The 19,663-nt window shown below is 36.7% G+C and overlaps 2 protein-coding genes across 3 annotated transcripts; both read left to right on the top strand.

Annotated features, from left to right (window-relative positions):
- The first annotated feature begins 777 nt into the window (after positions 1 to 777).
- LOC113864724 lies at positions 778 to 4,808 on the top strand. Its single transcript, XM_027498774.1, is given in 8 exon segments — positions 778 to 1,231; positions 1,713 to 2,059; positions 2,173 to 2,325; positions 2,967 to 3,059; positions 3,344 to 3,402; positions 4,174 to 4,267; positions 4,519 to 4,642; positions 4,645 to 4,808. Coding segments are annotated over 8 exon segments (1,401 nt in total). The 5' UTR covers positions 778 to 834; the 3' UTR covers positions 4,779 to 4,808.
- A 1,146-nt stretch (positions 4,809 to 5,954) lies between these two features.
- On the top strand, positions 5,955 to 19,031 carry LOC113864723 (WD repeat-containing protein 13). Of its 2 annotated transcripts, XM_027498773.1 has the most exons (12): positions 5,955 to 6,361; positions 6,874 to 6,983; positions 7,606 to 7,675; positions 14,447 to 14,594; positions 14,692 to 14,829; positions 15,405 to 15,544; positions 16,406 to 16,453; positions 17,275 to 17,385; positions 17,468 to 17,649; positions 17,742 to 17,863; positions 18,398 to 18,474; positions 18,546 to 19,029. In XM_027498773.1, the coding sequence occupies exons 1-12, from the start codon at positions 6,134 to 6,136 to the stop codon at positions 18,669 to 18,671; spliced, it is 1,500 nt and encodes a 499-aa protein (XP_027354574.1). In that variant the 5' UTR covers positions 5,955 to 6,133; the 3' UTR covers positions 18,672 to 19,029. The 2 variants fall into 2 exon arrangements, 1 of the variants encoding a protein (XP_027354574.1); XR_003504907.1 differs by having other exon boundaries at positions 7,581 to 7,675; positions 15,405 to 16,453; positions 18,546 to 19,031.
- The last annotated feature ends 632 nt before the right edge of the window (positions 19,032 to 19,663 follow it).

Here is a 19,663-nt window from a genome sequence, read left to right as displayed (position 1 = left end):
TGTAATATAAAATGTGAGAATCTACTTGATCCAAGAATAAGCTGTGCCCGTGACAGCTAACTGTATTCAATATCTTATTATAGTTAAAATTTACTTAGTAAATGTCTTTTAAAAAAATTATTAACAAGACATTAATTATTTTTAATTATATAAATTTATGAAAAATTGAAGTAAGTGAATTCCCACCTTAATATAATATATATTATAATTTTTTAAATTATTATTGTTATTATAAAAATAATTTTTTTATACAATTTATTTATTTATTTATTTACTTTTTTTAACCCATTTATACAATTTATTTTCTTCCTTATCATATTATACCAATATTTAAACAATATATTTTTGCCCACTCTTTTTTACTTTGCTTCTTACCCTTTTATTTATTTATTTTATTATTTCATTTCATCATTAAAAAAAGACACAACCTTGTGTGCACATTCGCAAGATTTTTATGCTAATTTTTTCTTTATTTTTCTACTAAACATGAAAAAAGTTTCATTTTCATATTAACAAACATTAGTTTAAAATAAAAAAATTAGTAACATGTTATATATTATTAATTAAAATTTATTAAAACTCACATAATTATTAATAAATTTAATCTTACAATAAAAAAACATTTATTAATAATTATTATAAAATTGATTTTAAATTTACTAAACATAAAGTTATTTTTTATACTTTTTGTATTTTTAATAAAAAATAATCCCTTAAATATTTTCCTCGAAAGAAAATGTAATAGAAGATGTGGTACATGATTCGTGGCATGGTTGCCTTATCCAACAATAAACGAAACGGTTGTGTTGTTCTACCTTTGGAGTGAAAACTCGCATGGCTTCTTTACAGCCTCAATGGTACTCATCGTTGCGCGTGGCATCCACGGCAAAACCTGCTCCGTTTTCCTCATTGAACGTGGGAATGGCTTCAACAACGTACAAGCCTGCGAAGGTGTGTTATGCTGTGAGTCCTGATAGTGCTGAATCTGAATCTGAACCCTCCGCTCCAAACGCTGAAACGGGTCCTGTGAAGCTCGCGTTTAACAAGGCCAAAGCATATAAAAACTCCATTAAGCAAAGCGCTTCTGATGATGGAAATTCAATTGAACAAGCAAGTGTTGTTGATGATGATGATGAGAGACCAAAGGACTTGCCAGCTTCTGTGAAAATTGCCAAGGAAAAGGCCAAAAAGTATAAGCAGAATAAAGGCCTTGTTAGTCAAACACCCCAAGGTAATCAATAATACCTGTCCACGTGAGAAAAGGATCATAATAAAAAAAATTAATAAATAATATTTAATGTTATTAATGGAGTAATATATCATTTTGGTTCGTTAAATTATCAAATTCATTAATTTAGTTCTTAAAATTATAAATACTATATTCAATTTAGTCCTTAAAATTATAAAACAAAACTGTTATTTAATAGCATAGGTAATCATGTAAACAAAAATTAGTCAAAGGAACTAAGAATTATTATTATTTTATATAATCATAGGAATTAAAATTTTTAATCATAATTTCAAGGACAAAATTGATAGCTGCATGTGTACTTAAACATAGTTAGTTAGGTCTGCATGTGTACTGTCCGGGCTTCAACCACAAGGGAATCTTGTGAATGTTTGTTCTTATTTAGCAATGTATAATGAAAAGGTTTACATGTGTGGTTCAATGCTCTGTTGGTGCTAAAATGGGTATTTGAATTCAATTTTAGAAATGCAGGGTGGGAGTGAGAGGACTTCAGGCGAGAATGTTACAGGAAGTAATACTGTTGGTGGTGGTAAGAAGGGAGAACTATCAGTTTCAAGAATGGATTTTGTGGGGCTTGATTTTGCTGATAAGAAGACAACTAGGGGATTGCCACCTGGATTGGTTCCTATTTCAGACCCTTTCTTTGATGGTGACTTGCCTGAGGTTGAGCTTATTGTTGGAGACACAAGCAAGTTTGATGCTGAAACAGCTCCAAAACCTGAACAAGCTAAGGAAGACAATGCAGAACTCTACAAGCCAAAAGTTTCTACCTGGGGTGTCTTTCCTAGACCTAGCAATATTTCAAAAACAGTATGATATTTTAGTATTTCTCAAATAATCTTGCCAAATGAACCAACATAGTTCACTTGTTTATGATTTCTCTCTCTCATTTGCCTCCACTTATTTTTTTCCGGTCTTTTCAGTTTGGTGGTGGAAGAGTCATACGTCCTGGAGAGGTTCTAGAGACTGAAGAAGAAAAGGCTGTTAAAGAAACACGTACAAAGAAGCTGCTTGCCGCCTACCAGAAGCAACTTGGATTAAATATTGACCCAAAGCTAAAATCTGAGTGCGAGAAGGTAAGCATATTTAGTGGTATTGCAAATATTACTACCGTTCTTTCCTTCTTTTATGCATCAATTTTCTTATTTCTAATATTTCCATGCATATTGTTGGGCAGTTTTTCTATTTAGTTGTTGATTGTTGAGTATTATTGATGATGACAGTTAGCAATTTTAGGTACAATTCAGTTATCAAGTTTCCTTTCGTTTTTTATGGTTCTAGATCACCTCAACACCTGTATAAATAGATGTACCTATCTTTTTGATAAATGTAACATACAGTCGATTCAATTTCTAAATTCATTTAGTCTTAGAAAGTACCATTAACAATTGATGGCTATGACCAATAGGAAAAGAAATTGGTGGCTCAAGCTGCTGTGGTTTGTTGGCTTATCGAAGTAAAGGAAATGACTTGGTTCAATAGAATATGATTGACATTCAACTTATCTGTTCGTCTTAAAGTGTTCAGAATGCACTAAATTGTTTGTTATGTGCCTCTTAAGGAATTAGCTATGTATCTTCACCTAAATGCTTCATTAAATTTCTTAAGACTGTTATCTTTCTAATTCAATTTGTTATTTGCCTCTTCTTTAGTTGTTTTTCAGTTTCTTGGTAATCCCAGCATAATATAGTTTCTAATTTGCATGCAATATTTATAGGTATTGAAAGATGGTGACTCATTAATGAATGCCGGAAAGCTGAAGGAAGCATTGCCCTACTATGAGAAGGTTATGGATAAATTAACCTTCCAGGTAAATGTTTAAAATAAATTACTAACTAGATGTGGAAAAAATTATATGTATCTTTTTAGTAAGAAGCTAATACGATCTGTCTAAAAGCCAACTGAAGTCATGCTTGGTGAAGGTAAATACCGGGACCATGGGAAGATGACCTTTTTTTTCTACTTTAAGTTTTATTGAGCTTAGCATGTATCCAGTTTTCGTAGTTTTAAATGTAATGACATATACTCTAGCAGGTAAACTAGGGAAAAAATATTTGGAGGAATATATGCATGAGATTAATCATGTCTATGCAGAGTGAGCTCCATGGATTAGCTGCTTTGCAGTGGTCAATTTGTCAAGACTCCCTCAGTAGGTACGTTCACAAACTTCATGACATATCTAAACTTCTCATGGAATCTACCAGATTGTGTTTTAAATAGAATTGGTGACACCCCAAATCCCCAATATACATGTGCAAGATTGTTAATTCAAGTCTGTGCCGTGATCATGTTGATAATTGTGTTTTAGTCTAAATTATGTATTATGTATAATGCTGTTAGTTGATGACCAATTAATTAGTTTGAAAACAGGTCAATTTATCTGTGGTGTTCGGTTTGGTAGAATTGTGTAGTCTGTTTCAATAAAAATTATTACCCTAGTACAGTCATGGATGTAAGTGCATATATTGTGTACTGAACAATGTTAAATCCTTGCGACGTGTCTCTCTCTCTTTATCTTCTTTCTTTTTTGCTTCCAAAACAATTCAGATAGGGTTTATCTTACATTGCCTTGCTGTCTCCAATATTGTTATCCAAATCAATTTGGGCTCTTAACGGGAGTTTATTTTCATTTCTTGATGACTTAAGTCATCACACAATCATATTGTATAATTTAGGCTTTTTGATGTAAAATAATGATGATGGACCATTGTTTTGATCATGTCACATTGTTTTCTCTTGTAAATAATTTGCATGTTTTTATTGATATGCCCAGTAGTGTTGGTGAACAATTTAGATTCTACATGCGTGTGAGTCTGCTACAACTGGGACTCGGTCTAGAAATGACTGGAAAGTGGTGTTACTTATTATTAATTGGCCTATTTTTCTTTTATCAAGATTTCCAAATATAGTTTGATGATTGACAGGTCGAGTGAGGCTCGAAGTATGTATGAGAAGCTTCAGTCTCACCCAAATGCTAAAGTAAGCAAGAAAGCAAGACAGTTTATGTACAGCTTTAAGGTAATTTCTGCTATGCAATGTGTTTATATCTTTTTGCAAAATTATTTGCTACAGATCACAATACAATCTGAATTTGAAAGAACTGTACTGTCTTTGTCTAGTGTTTAAAATACTCTAATCTATTATATTTCCCATGCATATAGGATTATTTTATTGGCAATCTGTTACATTCATAGATTTATTTTATGACCGACCTCACTTATCTGTCCTATTACTATACTTGCATTTGTGGTTAATATACAATATGGCAGGCTATGGAAATGATGAAGGTAACGACAGGATCTCCACTTTATTTAAAGAACTCAGACTACCAGAATTATTTTGATGCATTCATAGAAAATAAATCCAACTATCCCACAGAAGATGGCGCGGTTCAAGAAAGTGCAATCAACCAAGTGTTGCCGTATATACTTTTTCTCGTTTCTCCTATTTTTGTGGTACTACTCATAGCTGTGCAGAAAATAATATGAATCTCTTTCTTTTGTTTCTGTACAAGTCCAATTTATTTTAGAGTTATATTATTCTTACATAAATTTTATACTATACTTATATGACATTTTATATGGTGTTATAAATTTTCTATTTCTCTTCATCTCATTAACAATTTTATTTTTTTTTCAAACGATCTTCTTATTAAAATGTCAAACGACTCTTGTAATTCAAAAAATGCTAAAACTACACAACAGATAAAAGCAAGTACGCGACATCTAAAGAGTTCAGTAAACCTAAAAGTTTTAAATAGAACAAATAGACAAAAATAAATCCTAACAAAAATTACAACTTTCCTTCGCAAGAAAACGTCACTCTAGCTGTAAAAGATGGATCTTTTTTCTTCTCCTTTCGAATTAAGTAGTCTAATAAATGGCAAACCAACTTATCCAAAATGTCAGGGCATTTCAATTAAATTCAAAATATAATTTTAATTAAATTAATCTGCTTGCCCTATAACTAATCTATTCGTCCCTTTAACTTTTTAAAAGTTTTAATTAGGTCTTCAAATTTTAAAAATTTTAATTTAATCCTTATAATTTGATTTTTTTTAAAATAAAGTCCTTAATAGTTAACAATTGTTACAAATCATATTAGAATTGGATGATATATTTGATTTTGAATTATTGCCAATACAACATGTGTAAGCTTTTAGTAAAAAAAAAATTGGTCCTTTAATGATTTGTTATAATAAAATATTATATAAGTCTGGTCCAAAAACTTGAATTTATGGTAGAAGAAATTAGATTTTAAACTTGAATTTTATATAAGTAATTAAATTAGATTTAATTAAAAAATAAATTTATAAATATTTAATTTGAAAAAATTAAATTATGAGAATTTAATTAAAAATATAAAAAAATATTTAGACTAAAATTATAAAGAAAAAAAGAGAAGACATATTTTTTAATTTTAAATTAAAAATTATATATCAGATGATAAATATATTAAGTTTATGTTAATATTTTAATTTATATTTTTTATTTTTTAAAAATAATTTTAAATATAATTATTTAAAATATAAATTTTTGCATTTCCTCCTCTCTTCTTTAAGACGCTCTTTCTAAAATAATTTCTAAATATTAATTTAATCTAAATTTTATTATTTTAAATTTATTGTTGAAAAAATCAATTAAAAAATTTAAAACAAATAAGGAAGCATGGAAATTCGCATTTCCAATTATTTTTTCAACTTTTAATTATTATTAATTTTCCCCGATTTCTCCACCGATCACCGATTGGTAAGGTCTGCATTTATGTTCACACAAGCTCTCTTTCTCTGTCATTCGAATCGAACCTTCACGCAATAACCGTCGCGAAGTTCGCCGGAGAATCGGGCTCGGCCACTGCTCTCCGATGAACGCTTCATAGGACACCATGGCGGAGCACAGCAGCGCCACCGTCAATGACGGCGAACCAGAACCGCGACAAAATGAGGACCATCACCACCTCAACAACAACGAAGGCGACAACGAGAAGAGTACAGATCCAGAGCTATTCTGCTGCTTGCTGCAGCCTGCCACCGCCGACTGCGATCCCGAGTACATCGGCATTCGGCGCCTCCTCCTTTATCGAAAGGCCGAGGCCGGAGTTCTCCACCGCAGAGTATGCTCCATTGTGAACACGCGCTGTTATCTACATGTTTAGCGATTTTATCGACAGAATCTGAAAATTGAGATTGTCAAGAGTTCCTAGATAAATTTTCTTTCTAATTACCGTGTTGATCTTGTTTTTATTTTTTCGTGTTGTGAATGTGCATTTTTGTTTCTTTCGAATTTCTTTTTCAGATGAATCGTGCTGGATGTGCATTTTTTCTGAGTGTTGTTTGCTTTGGCTCAGCGTTGTTACATTTTGACTTTTGGATTGTAAGCTTATTGATTCGCGTGTTCTTACGCTGCTCTCAGCTAAATTCGCTTGATAGATGTGTTGATCTTAATGTGACTTTTTCAGATCAATCGTCGAAAACAATGTTTAATTACCTTGAGTGCTGGATTTGCTTTTTTTTTTTCCTTATTTTTAAATTGTAACAATTTTGTCTCCGGTGGCGCTGAGTTGTTACTTTTTGACTTATGGGGTGAGGTTCCATGCTTTTTGACGTTCCCATGTTTGTGTTAAAGGAGTGGAGATGCAATGGAAAAACTTACGTGGCATACCGGAATTACATAAGTCGACCAAGGGACTGGGAGAGTTCGCGTGCCCCAAGTCTGCAAAGTACTCCAGGAAACAGGTTGCTGAATATTTTACTCGAAGTGATGAGCATATATGTCTAAATTTGCATTACATGACTCCATGATGGTCACTTGTTTACCGAAAGGTTGATAAAACAAAGAAATAAAGATGCCCGTGATTGGCCAGCTTCAATGTGATTTGGATATGTAGTTGAACATTATATTAAACTTTGAATGTTCATATGCACTTAAATGCACTTTTTTCTTCTCATGTGATGTAAATTATGATTATTATGTCTCATGCAAATTTACAAGATGATTATGATTTATGATTGCTTGTGATATTCTTTTACCGTTTTGCTTAGAGATCAGGAAGCTCGTTTTGGTTATTTATTTTTCTTCACTACTCCTTTTACCATTTTGCATAGGTTGATATAGGAGGATATCATATTCTCCCGCATTTGTACTTTGTTTCCATCTGACAAAATCTTATGTCAATATAGATTAATTTCAATTCAAAATTCATTTATTTCATTGTGATTAATTATTTTATTTCAGTTTTTCTGCTTGTAACTATAACCACATTTTATGTCAATGCAACTTTCTCATTCATGGTGCTAGTTTAAATTTTTGTTTCCATACAATTCTGACATCAGGATAATTTACTGGTTGATGCATCAGTGGCCGATGGTTTCCATCACCAAGTCCATGCTCCCGTTGGTCTGAGGTTGACAGCATTAGTTCTGGGCGGGTAAGTTGTTCTATGTCCATCTTGTTGTAATATATTTGTAATATGTGTTCCTCTTGCAGTATTTGACTCGATGTGACAATGCATTAATCATTTGGAAGTAGCAATTAGGATAGAGAGATGTCATATGACTCATATCATTAAAATAATTAACAAATTGATATATTCTGTTAATGGAATTTAAGCGTTGTAATTCGATCACATATGTAACTATCGGACTGTACCATAAGAACTGATAGGATGACCACCCGCCCATTCATTTGAATCATTTCAACTGGGAGTAACCCACTATGCTGTATGTGCTTTGGCTGAGAGTGAGCATGTTATTGTCAAGGAGGTGCTGATTGTGCATTAGCATGGCGCCTGAGCAAGTGGAATGTGTAGGCTTATTTAGTGTTTTTTTTTTTTTTTTTCATTTAGGGAGGAATGGTTTGTAGTAAAGCTAAATAAAGCATTCAGAAACTAAAATAGATATGTTAGGAAAAATGCTAGATAAATTTGGATTAAACATAAAACTGGTATAATTGACCTTGGGTTTTATAACACATTCTTTATAAATTAAGATGGACTTAAGGTCACCATTTTAAAATCTTGCAGAGAAAAGTATAAAAATTGAAGTCATCAAAAGAGTAAATCAAGGAATGAGGTTGTTTGTCTGAGAGAATACAGCACCAACCCTATATTTTCCTTATAGATTTGGCTATAACTTTATACATTAGCAATTTTTGTTTAATGCTTCTCCTGTTGAAATTACAATTGCAGAAGTAGCAGTCAGTTCATGTAAATACACATATCCTGGATTTGAGAAAAAATAAATGGAACTCCCTTATTTGTTTATACCATGTTTAGATTTGTGTTTAAATGCCTATAGATCCATGTTTACTTTAATATTACTAGTTGTAACTTCCGTGTGGGATTCTGATAGAAAACACAACCAGAAAAGAGAAAGAAAGTATGGAAGAGATACTCTGATATATGTATATTGCTGTATGAATAAGGAAATGTGAAAGATTGCACTAGCAACAGTAAACGAAGAACAAAAGATAGTAACTCAGGAGAGCACCACGCTCCCCTTCCCAAGCCACAATGGCCGCTAGATCAAAATGAATATTCTCTGCCTTTCCCTGATTCCTTCCTCTCACCTATAACCAACTCCCCTACCTCCCATCTCTAGTGGGCCCCAAAACAACCCACTCAGCCTAACTGACTAGTCCTCCCTTTTTAAACACGTGTCATCCTTTTTACCTCTCCTGGAGTATACTTTCCAGGTCTTCTCTCCCTCACGTATCTGCTGCCCGGGTATCTCACTGTTAGCTGGGCTCACGAATGTATGGGCCGTATCACTTGCCACCCCTTGAGGAACAGTCTTGTCCTCAAGACTGAAAGAAGGAAATTGGTTACGCATGACAAAATCTTCCTCCCATGTAGCCTCTTCAGCTGGACGTCCTCTCCATTTAATCAGCCATTGAGCCACAGCAGTCCCATCTTGCAGCTGAGTTCTTCCAGCCAGAACTGTTTCTGGTTCGATACCCTCCTGTATGTCTATTTCAAGACCCGAGGGTAGAGCTGCTTCCACTACTCGATTCCCCACAGCTTTCTTCAACTGAGAAACATGAAAAACTGGATGAACTTTGGACGATGGGGGTAGATCCAGCTGATACGCAACAAGGCCAATGCGTCTGAGGATAGTGAAAGGACCATAAAACCGAGCAGAAAGCTTCTGGTTAATACGCTGAACCACTGAATGTTGCCTGTGTGGTCTGAGTTTTAAGTAAACCTGGTCCCCTTCTTGAAAAGAGACCTCCCTCCTATGTGAATCTGCTTGTTTCTTCATATTCTGCTGGGCTCTGGACAAATGATACTTAAGTTGATTCAAAGCCTCATCCCTCTTGATCAAAGCCTGAGCTACTGCTGCCACTTTGGTCTCACTGGGTGCGAAACTCAGAACCGAGGGCGGTTTCCTACCATAGACCACCTCAAAAGGTGTGGTGCGGATAGAGGAATGCCAGGCAGTATTAAAGCACAACTCAGCCCAGGGTAACCAGAATGTCCGCCCTTTTGGCTGTTCTCCTGCAAAACAGCGTAAATACGCCTCCACATAGCGATTGGTAACCTCTGTCTGGCCATCCGTTTGAGGATGGTATGAAGAACTCATCCTAAGCTTTGTCCCATATAGTTGGAATAAAGCTGTCCAGAAATGGCTTAGAAATATCGGATCACGATCACTGACTATTGACTTGGGAATCCCATGGAGCCTAACCACTTCCCTTATAAATACTTCAGCTACCCCTTTTGCAGTAAACGGATGCTTCAGGCAAATAAAATGGGCACACTTTGAGAGCCTGTCGACTACTACCAAAATGACATCGAACCCCTTAGACTTAGGTCAGCCAGTTATGAAATCCATGGATAAGTCATCCCACACTACCTCTGGAATCTCCAAAGGTTGCAGCAAGCCAGCTGGCGACAGTGTAGAGTACTTGTAACGTTGACAGATGTCACACTCTTGGACATAGCGCTGGACCTTTTTTTCATTCCCACCCAGTGCAGATTTTCAGCTAATCTGCGATAGGTCCTATAATATCCTGCATGGCTGCCTTGTGGAGAGCTATGAAATTCATCCAGCAACTTAACAATCCAGGGAGAGTTTGCAGGTATCACCAGTCTTCCTTTATACAATAAAACTCCCTGAGTATAAGAGTACCCAGCCTTAGCATTAGCACCCGACTGTATTGCAGCAATGATCTTTTTGAGATATGGGTCTTCTTGCACCCCTGCTGTCAAATCTTTTCCTTCTACCCACAGTGGAAAAGAATTGATCATCCTCAATTCTACAGGCTCATCGCGACGAGATAGTGCATCAGCTGCTGTGTTCTCCTTTCCGGGTTTATATTTAACGTCAAATTGATACCCCAATAACTTCGCAATCCAGCATTGTTGGTCAGCAGTGGTAATTCTCTGCTGCAATAGAAATTTCAGGCTTCTATGATCAGACTAAACCACGAATTGTCTTCCCAGTAAGTATGGACGCCAATGCTGTATGGCTAAGACTAGTGCCATGATCTCCTTCTCATATTCATATGTAGACTTGGACAAACTCCTGTCAGCTAGTGCTTTACTAAAATAGGCGATAGGCCTGCGATCTTGCATGAGCACAGCCCCTACTCCCCTGCCCGATGCATCGCACTCTACCTCAAACACCTTGGAAAAGTCTGGTAATGCTAGAACAGGAGCTGATGTAATGAGCTGCTTCAGCTGAACAAAAGCATTTTGTGCTTCCACATTCCAGTGGAATCCCTCTTTCTTTGTCAATGCTGTTAAAGGTTGAGCCACTTTGCCATACCCACGTATGAACTTCCGATAGTATCCCGTGAGGCCCAAAAAACCCCTGACTCCCTTGACAGTGACGGGAATTGGCCAGTCTAAGACTGCTTTAATCTTGATGGGATCCATTGCAACTCCAGCTTCTGAAATGATGTGACCTAGGTACTCCACCTCCCTCTGTGCAAAACGGCATTTCTTCGGGTTGACATAGAATCTGTTTTCCTGCAACACTGTCAAAACAGCTCTCAGATGTGACAGATGCGATGCCCAGTCCTTGCTGTATATCAGGATATCATAAAAAAAATTCAACACAAACTGACGAAGCAAAGATCGAAACAGCTCGTTCATGGTGGCCTGGAAGGTAGAGGGAGCGTTGGTGAGGCCAAATGGCATCACTAGGTATTCGTAGTGACCACTGTGAGTCCGAAAAGCAGTCTTCTCTATATCTGCTTCGCGCATACGAATTTGGTGATAGCCGGATTTAAGGTCCAGCTTGGTGAAGTAGGTAGCTCCATGCAATTCGTCCAGCAACTCTTCCACTACTGGGATGGGAAACTTGTCGGGGATCGTTACCTTGTTGAGAGCTCTATAGTCGACACACATACGCCATGTATTATCTTTTTTCCTCACCAATAACACAGGGCTGGAATAAGCACTCGTACTGGGTCTAATGAGTCCTAGTTGCAACATTTCTCGCACCTGCCGCTCAATTTCGTTCTTCTGAAAATGCGGATACCTGTATGGCCTCACTGATACAGGACCCTGTCCAGGCAGCAAATTAATCCCATGATCACACGGTCTTGTAGGAGGTAGCCCCGTAGACTCTTGAAATACCACTGCCATTGAGGACATTAAGCCCTGCAGTTGTCGCTGTTGTTGTAAAGACAGGATCTGATCCTCCTTATTTTCTTGTTCTCCCCTCGCAGCAAAACAAAAGGACTGAGCACTATCCGGATAAAAACTGCGAACCAAATTATGTAGAGAAGAAACCACTTGACCTGGCCGTGCTGCTCCCTGTAGAGTGAATTCTTGTCCCGAACTCTTGAATCTCATGGTCATTGTCTGCCAGTTGGTCCTCACTTCTCCCAGAGTGCGAAGCCAGGCCACTCCTAAAATGAGATCCAACCCACCTATGTCCAATACATGAGCATCTATCAAACAACCATAGTTCCCAATGTTCACCAGAAATTGTCTACACACTCCTGGGGATATGACTCGATACCCATCGCCCAGCTTGATGCTCATTCGTTTAGCCTCCTGAATTAATAGACCCAATGACTCCACTAGTTTGGGGGAGATGAAGTTATGAGTCGCGCCACTATCCAACAAAATCAGAATAGGGATGCCATCGACTTGTACCTCCACCTTCATCGAAGATAACTCCTCTGCACTCTGCCCCTGTGTCTGAAAAATTTCAGCTGTGCCCCAATATTCCAGTCTTTTACACTCCCCTTCCTCTTGACCACTCCCCGCTTCTGTCTCCTCTTCTTCGACCACTAACACTTCACCTTCTTCATTAATTGTCTCATCCTCCCCCAAGAGGATGACCCTCATTTTTGGTTCAGCACACTTGTGAAGAGAGCTATATGGTAACCCACAGCGGAAACACAATCCCTTCCTCCTCCTTTCGTCCCACTCTTGAGATGTCAGATGGTGGACTCCCCTCGTGCCCGGACCTGGGGCCTTGGACGTTTCTGGGCTTGCTCCCCCTGTAGGCGGACCACCCGATCTCCTGTCCTGCCTCGGCGAAACACTAGCATCTGGAGGACTTCGATTCCAGGCCTGATGCTGAGAGTTGGGTCGGGAAGTTTGAAACGGTGTTCCCGTAAACCCTCGCTGCCTTCCAAGCCTACTGGGTGGGCCTCCGCCTCTCTTCAGGGCTATCTCAATATTGCGGGCCACACGCATGGCCTGAAGATGCGTCTCTGGGTTCTGGACTCGAACCCAATTCCTAATATCCTCCTTAAGCCCATTAAGGAAGTAGCCCACGTACTGTTGTTCGGGCTGGCGAGGAACCAACGAAGCCAAGTACTCAAACTCTTCCACAAACTCCTGGACCGTTCCTTTCTGTCGTAATGCTGCCAATTCTTCATACGGGTTCTGCACTTTGAGCCCACTAAACCTCTCCAATAATTCCTCTTTGAACGTGGTCCAATTCAGCCCCGAGTGTATCTCCATTAGTATAGTGAACCAATGGATCGCGGTTCCGCTCATGCTCACCTGAGCCAAAGGTAATTTCGATTCCTCGGGAGTCTGATGCACGCGAAAATAGAGCTCAGCTCGAATCAGCCATCCCCTCGGGTCGGTGCCGTCAAACACTGATAACTCCACGCGCCTGGCCACTGTGAACAGGTTGTCTAGAGTCCCTGCAAGGTTGTCCATAGTGAGAGCATCTCTGGTCGACCGTTCCTTCTCTCCGTCCCTCTCCGTGCGGTTTTCCGATTCGGCGGTCACAAGTGATTCTGGCGACTCTTCGTTCTGCGGCATCTTCTCCAGTCTCCGTACCAAACTCGCAATGTATTTGCGGAACTCAGCCTGCTCCTTCATCTCTTGCTCCAGGCGTTGTTGTCCCTGGTTGACGACGTTCGCTGCTGCCGACAACTCCGACAACGTCCTTTCTACCACCCTAAACGCTGGTCCATCGCCTCCAACCTAGCTTGATTTCGCGTTTCCATCTCCTCCGTCACGTTTATATCCGGCAGGTCGGACCAAATGATAGAAAACACAACCAAAAAAGAGAAAGAAAGTATGGAAGAGATACTCTGATATATGTATATTGCTGTATGAATAAGGAAATGTGAGAGATTGCACTAGCAACAGTAAACGAAGAACAAAAGATAGTAACTCAGGAGAGCACCACGCTCCCCTTCCCTAGCCACAATGGCCGCTAGATCAAAATGAATATTCTCTGCCTTTCCCTGATTCCTTCCTCTCACCTATAACCAACTCCCCTACCTCCCATCTCTAGTGGGCCCCAAAACAACCCACTCAGCCTAACTGACTAGTCCTCCCTTTTTAAACACGTGTCACCCTTTTTACCTCTCCTGGAGTATACTTTCCAGGTCTTCTCTCCCTCACGTATCTGCTGCCCGGGTATCTCACTGTTAGCTGGGCTCACGAATGTATGGGCCGTATCAGATTCATGTTTACAGGTCTTCCAATGTGAATCCAAATGCACTCTTAGATGTTACTTAAGAGTTAAGATTACACTAGTGAAACAGAATGACCAGATATTTAACAAGATAGTTACAAGTATACTTTATGTTTATACTGTTAAGGGATGAGTGGGTTGTGCCATGATAATTTGGAGCTTTGTTCAATTGTTTTCAAAATTGGAGTTCGTTTGTACAGTTTTACTCGTATGCCATGCCATGAATATTACTTTAATTTTCTGGATTATTTACTTATTTTCTGTGTTGTGTTGAAATTGTGTGTTTATTTTCATTGCAGGATCTGCAAAATGCAAATCCACTATACAATAATAGAACGAGTTTTGGCTCAAGTGCAAGTGAATCTGATCGTCCTAGGCATCGTGGCGCTGAGCCTGCCTATTCTTTTGTTGGAATGCATTGTATCTTTGATCAGTGCAAAGCTTCTGGTAGTATTTACAATCCAATCTAGATTGGTCTTCCCATTATCTTAGTACTAATCTCTGGTTTACTTGTTGGAGTAATCCTGAAAATTTTTCTGTGTAGTTACGGTGTTAAAGTTTGGACACATGAGTTCTGATCTACTTGCTTATGGGGCATCAGATGGAACCTTGACTGTGTGCAGCGTTTCTGACAAACCTTCAGTCATCAAACAATTAAATGGTCATTCCAAAGATGTCACAGGTTGGATAGATTTATGTGGTTTCTTTGGTCTATTTTTTATCTTGCATGACATATATGATTAGCTGCACTAAAACAATATCGTCTAATGTAATATTTTTTCTGGGAATCAAATTAGTCATACCAAATATTCTTGCTGAATTTGTTATTTCTTCTTTAATTGGAATTATGTTTTCCAAGATTCCCTAAATTGTAATTCTCCCTGTTTTTATTACTACTAAGACACAAAACCAGACTTAATCTCTGTTGCATTGATTTCCTGAACTTGTTCTCCCCCCTCCCCCCTGTGAATTACTGAGGAGTCTTCACCCTTTTTAAAACCTAAAACTGAATTTGATGACAACTATGACTTCAGGAATTTAGAAATTCGACCAATATAAATCCGTGATACGTCAAATTGTTAATCTTCATTAGCATATGCAATTTTGAGCATCATCCATGATTACATTACATGCCTTTTAACACACAATTTACGGTTTTTCAATCTATTAGAATATCAATCCCAAATTTTGGTAATTTTAATTTTGTTATTGTTGCCTTGTTAATCTATTCCTTTACATCAATTGGTTTATTTTCAGATTTTGATTTTACGTCAAACAATCAGTACATTGCATCGTCGTCTTTGGATAAAACTGTGAGAGTATGGGAGATAGCAAAAGGCATTTGCATACGGGTGATATATGGAGTTTCTTCACAGACATGTATCCGTTTTCACCCTGTAAGTAATGGTGTCTGTTTTGTGTGTAGGTATAACTAGCCAATAACTATGTGTGTTGCTAGCATTTCTCCTCTTACTTTGTGAGTATTTCAATTTACCAGTTTCTCACTCTCTTTTATCAATCTTTCTCCCAAAATTCCTAAGGGAGGCGATAAATTGACTTTCCTAGACTGAAGATGGCTAATTTTTTTAAGGGTGGTGCTGAATCTTTCTCATAGTATGCAGAAAAAAAGAGACATCCAGTGTGATCTTGAACTTGGATTTACCTGTAGTTCTCTCTCTCTCTCCCCTGTTTTCTTTTTTGTTGGCAAAATTTGTTTCTTAAAAGGATCGAATGCTGACGCACAACCAATACTTTATACTGTGGTCCTGGTCCTGTTAACAATTTTAAGACTTCCTTTATACATGTTGGTTTATTTTAGGTTGCTTGTGTTTAAGGCTGTTATAAATAAACTAAGCTTGTGTGAAACATATGATAATAAGGGGGAAGGAGGCTGGGAATTTGGTATGTAGAATTTTTCCTTCTTTGTCACATCTGGTAAAACTTTAATATTCTTTTCTATGGGAGAGGGAGAGTGTGGGAGAAGAAGATGGGGGGAGGGGTTTGTCAAATGGGAAAAACAAGAAAAATTTGCAGAAAATTTACTTCTCCACCTCATCTAGTGAAACTTGAATATTCTTTTGCAACTTGTTTGATTTTTCCAAAGATATGGCTTCCTATATCATTGTGGGGATTTTGATATTTTATATTGGTAAATAAATTTAGTCCTTTGCGTTCATCCTTGGTTGCTACTAAGGGAAGACTGTATTTCTTTTTTTTCTTTTTTTTTTCTTTTTTTTTTTTTTTTGTATTTGGTGCAGGTAAATAACAACTTCCTTTCAGTTGGCAATGAAAACAAAGAAATCAATGTAAGTTCATGTTTGTTATACAATTTTTTGAAAAATAAGCATATATTTTTAGAGGTTATATTGTGAAATTATTCCTCTCAAATAAGTTCAACCAAACATGCAATAAATATGTTACTTGTTTCCATTTTGTTTTATGGAGAAGGAAGTAACAATCTTGGCAGCTTTTTGGTTGAAACCTCTTGGAATGCATTTCCATTCTATTTGTCATTATGTGGCATCAGTTTGAGCTTAAATGTCATTTAATTGGGATTGTGTTCTTTCTTTTAAAGTATCGGGAACAGTTTATATTTTGTGGTTTGGCACTATGCTTATGCTTGAATGTTTCAGAGAGAATGGGGTGAAATGGATAGGGAATGGAAGAGAGTTACTGTCCTGTGTTTGGGTATTAATGTGGGAAGAAATGGGAAGGTTTGTTGATTTATAAGTAGTGTACTGTAAAATTTAAATATTTTAAAGTTTCTCAATTTATGGAGGTAAAATTGCAAGTGACAAGTTTTCAAAATAAAAGTTAACCCTAATTATCCAAAGTTAGGAGGGAATAAAAGATAATTTGAATGGGAATGGGGGAATGGCTCTCCACACTTTTCCTTCATCTAAATTTCAAACTCCTAAATAACGAGAATTATTCCCTTCCCAACATTTCCTTTCCACCCTTCACATCCGGACAGACTCTTAGATCGGCTGAATTCATTCAACACATTTCCATTATTGATTTTGATAAATATTTCCACTCTATAAAATCCTATGCCATTATGTTTTCCCTCTTCTTACATTACCTGCTATGGTCATTTATTATTTTTATAAAAATTATGATGTGCCAGGTGTTCAATTTTAGCACTGGAAGGATAATTAATAAATCAATATTTGACAGTGAAGTTACTGCAATGGATCATGATCATACCGGACATCTCATATTTTGTGGAGATGCACAGGTGAGCTGCTCTATTTTTGCACATTAATATCCTAATTGTTACGTTTATCTCATTTTCTTTAGGTACTGAATTGTATGTGCAGGGATGTATATACTCAGTAAATATGAACTCCCGCACAGGTGTATTATCTCGCTCTCATCGCTATCGAAGTAGCAGCAGACACAAATCTCCAGTCACAACAGTGCAATATCGGAGTTTCTCTTTCTTGGCTCGAGGACCTGTGTTGTTGACATGTACTCAGGATGGAAGCCTGTCTTTCTTCAGGTTCAAAATTAATTTGCCATTATTACCAAGTGCATTCAGTTGTCTTCATTTCTCTTATTTTTCTTTGGATCACTAAAGTTGGTATATTATAGTGTGGCTTTGGAGATACAAGGTTATTTAACTCTTCGATGCTCACTCAAATTAACTCCACGTATACACAAAGTTCAAGCTTCTTTCTGCCCTCTTCTTTCCCTTGAAAAAGGAGAATTCATAGGTATATTGGTACTTCTTTTTCTTCTCCTCTTTTTGTGTTTTTTCCTTTCTCTTTTTTGTCTCTTGAAGGAGTCTTAAATAATAATGCTGCTTTTATCATTTAACTAAAAACTCTTGCTGTGTCAAACCGGAAAATAATTGTTTGGTGTACGTTGCTTGCAGTGGATTCATCAATAAAAGTATTTGTTTTTCATTCAATAGTGCTTGCATTGAAAAAGGCCATCGATATGCCGTAATTTTGAGGGTCGTTTGGTTTTAGGAAAGGTTTTTGTTTTTATTTTTAATTACAAAACTGTCACTGTTTTCATTTTGTTGCCTGTTTTCAAATATTTATAAAGGAAGTAATCTTTTTTCACTGTTTCCTATACGAAAACAAGAAAAAGAATGAAAAACAGGTAGCAATTTCATAATTAAAAGTGAAAACAGAAAACGTTTTTTTAAGACTAAACAGCCCCTAAGTTTTCTAGAATACCTCTGACTAAAGCAACATCACAGTTGGTGTCTTTCTAACATTATCCTCTGTTGTCACGTGAAGTTGCTGGAAGTGAGGACTCAAATGTCTATTTCTATGATTTAACACGGCCAAAACATACATGCGTAAACAAGCTTCAGGTTAGTCTTACTTCCCCTGAGGTATTAATGTTATTATGAAGCTCAAAATGAGTAGAACTTTTGCGATGCAGGGTCATCGGTTTCCAGTAGTGGGTATTGCTTGGAACCATGGAGAAAATTTTTTGGCTTCATCTGATTTTTATGGCATAGTAATTGTTTGGAAAAGAGAAAGAACAAATCAAAACAAAAATACATAATAGAATTCTAAAGCGTATACTTGACGGCTTGTGAAGATTGCTTTCTTTACAATTACATTGCTTTCCTTTTTCTTTCGCTTTTACCGTTCTCCTTTTGTATCTTTTGTGTTATCATTTTTTAATTTTTTTAATTTTTGCTGCAATGTACTCTGTACCCATGAAATTAATCAATCAATCATCCCCAGCCTCTCGGGAAGCGGAAGAAATTACGTTCAAAAAGTGTATTGTGTTTTGCGAGGAGGAAAATGTATTCTTAGACATGATTAGGGATTTTGTATACGAATTATGAGAAATGTATTTTCTTTGGACGTTGTCCACCGTGTAATTTTACACAATCAAAGAATAAGGCGTCTTTGTCTGAAATAGCCCTTTGTCGTCGATGTTACAATGCAGATCCCTTTTATTCCTACGTTCAAGTGTTAAAAATCTCGGTTCTCATACGTTAGTCCCGGTCCCAGTGATGGTATTTTCAATTTTGCTTCTTAGAAGCGACACACCAAGCTTTTTCTTATAACTCTAGGAAGGAGTAATGCTATTTTAACACCTGATTTGAGTATTTATATAAGATATCCTATATAATTATAATATAACTGTTTTTTAGCTTGTACAGGGCATCAGTCATTGACACTTAATCTAAGTGTTAAAATAGCATTATTCACTTATAAGTTCACGTAAATTTTTGAAGTTTTATCTTGATCCCAAATTGTATAATTTATGTTCTCAAAATTTCAGCATTTCTTTTATATATTTGTTTTAGAAAAAAGTAAAACTGTTAATTATGATACTTCAAAAAAAATAGAAAAGTTATCCCAACATCTGCGAACAAAATTTTATATTAAGTCTATGCATTCATGGAGGGTTTAATTATATATATTTTTTCTCTCTTTAATTTGGATAGCGTGTAATTTGTCCTCCTTTGGAATTTTGAGTTTGACCTTCTGTTGATCGGTAATTTGATTTTATAAAACAAGTTGAATAAATAATGATATTTT

This window comes from Abrus precatorius, unplaced genomic scaffold (assembly GCF_003935025.1).
Source record: "Abrus precatorius isolate BTA unplaced genomic scaffold, Abrus_2018 Scaffold4, whole genome shotgun sequence".
Taxonomy (NCBI): Eukaryota; Viridiplantae; Streptophyta; class Magnoliopsida; order Fabales; family Fabaceae; genus Abrus; species Abrus precatorius.
This window is presented reverse-complemented; position numbering and strand designations above follow the sequence as displayed.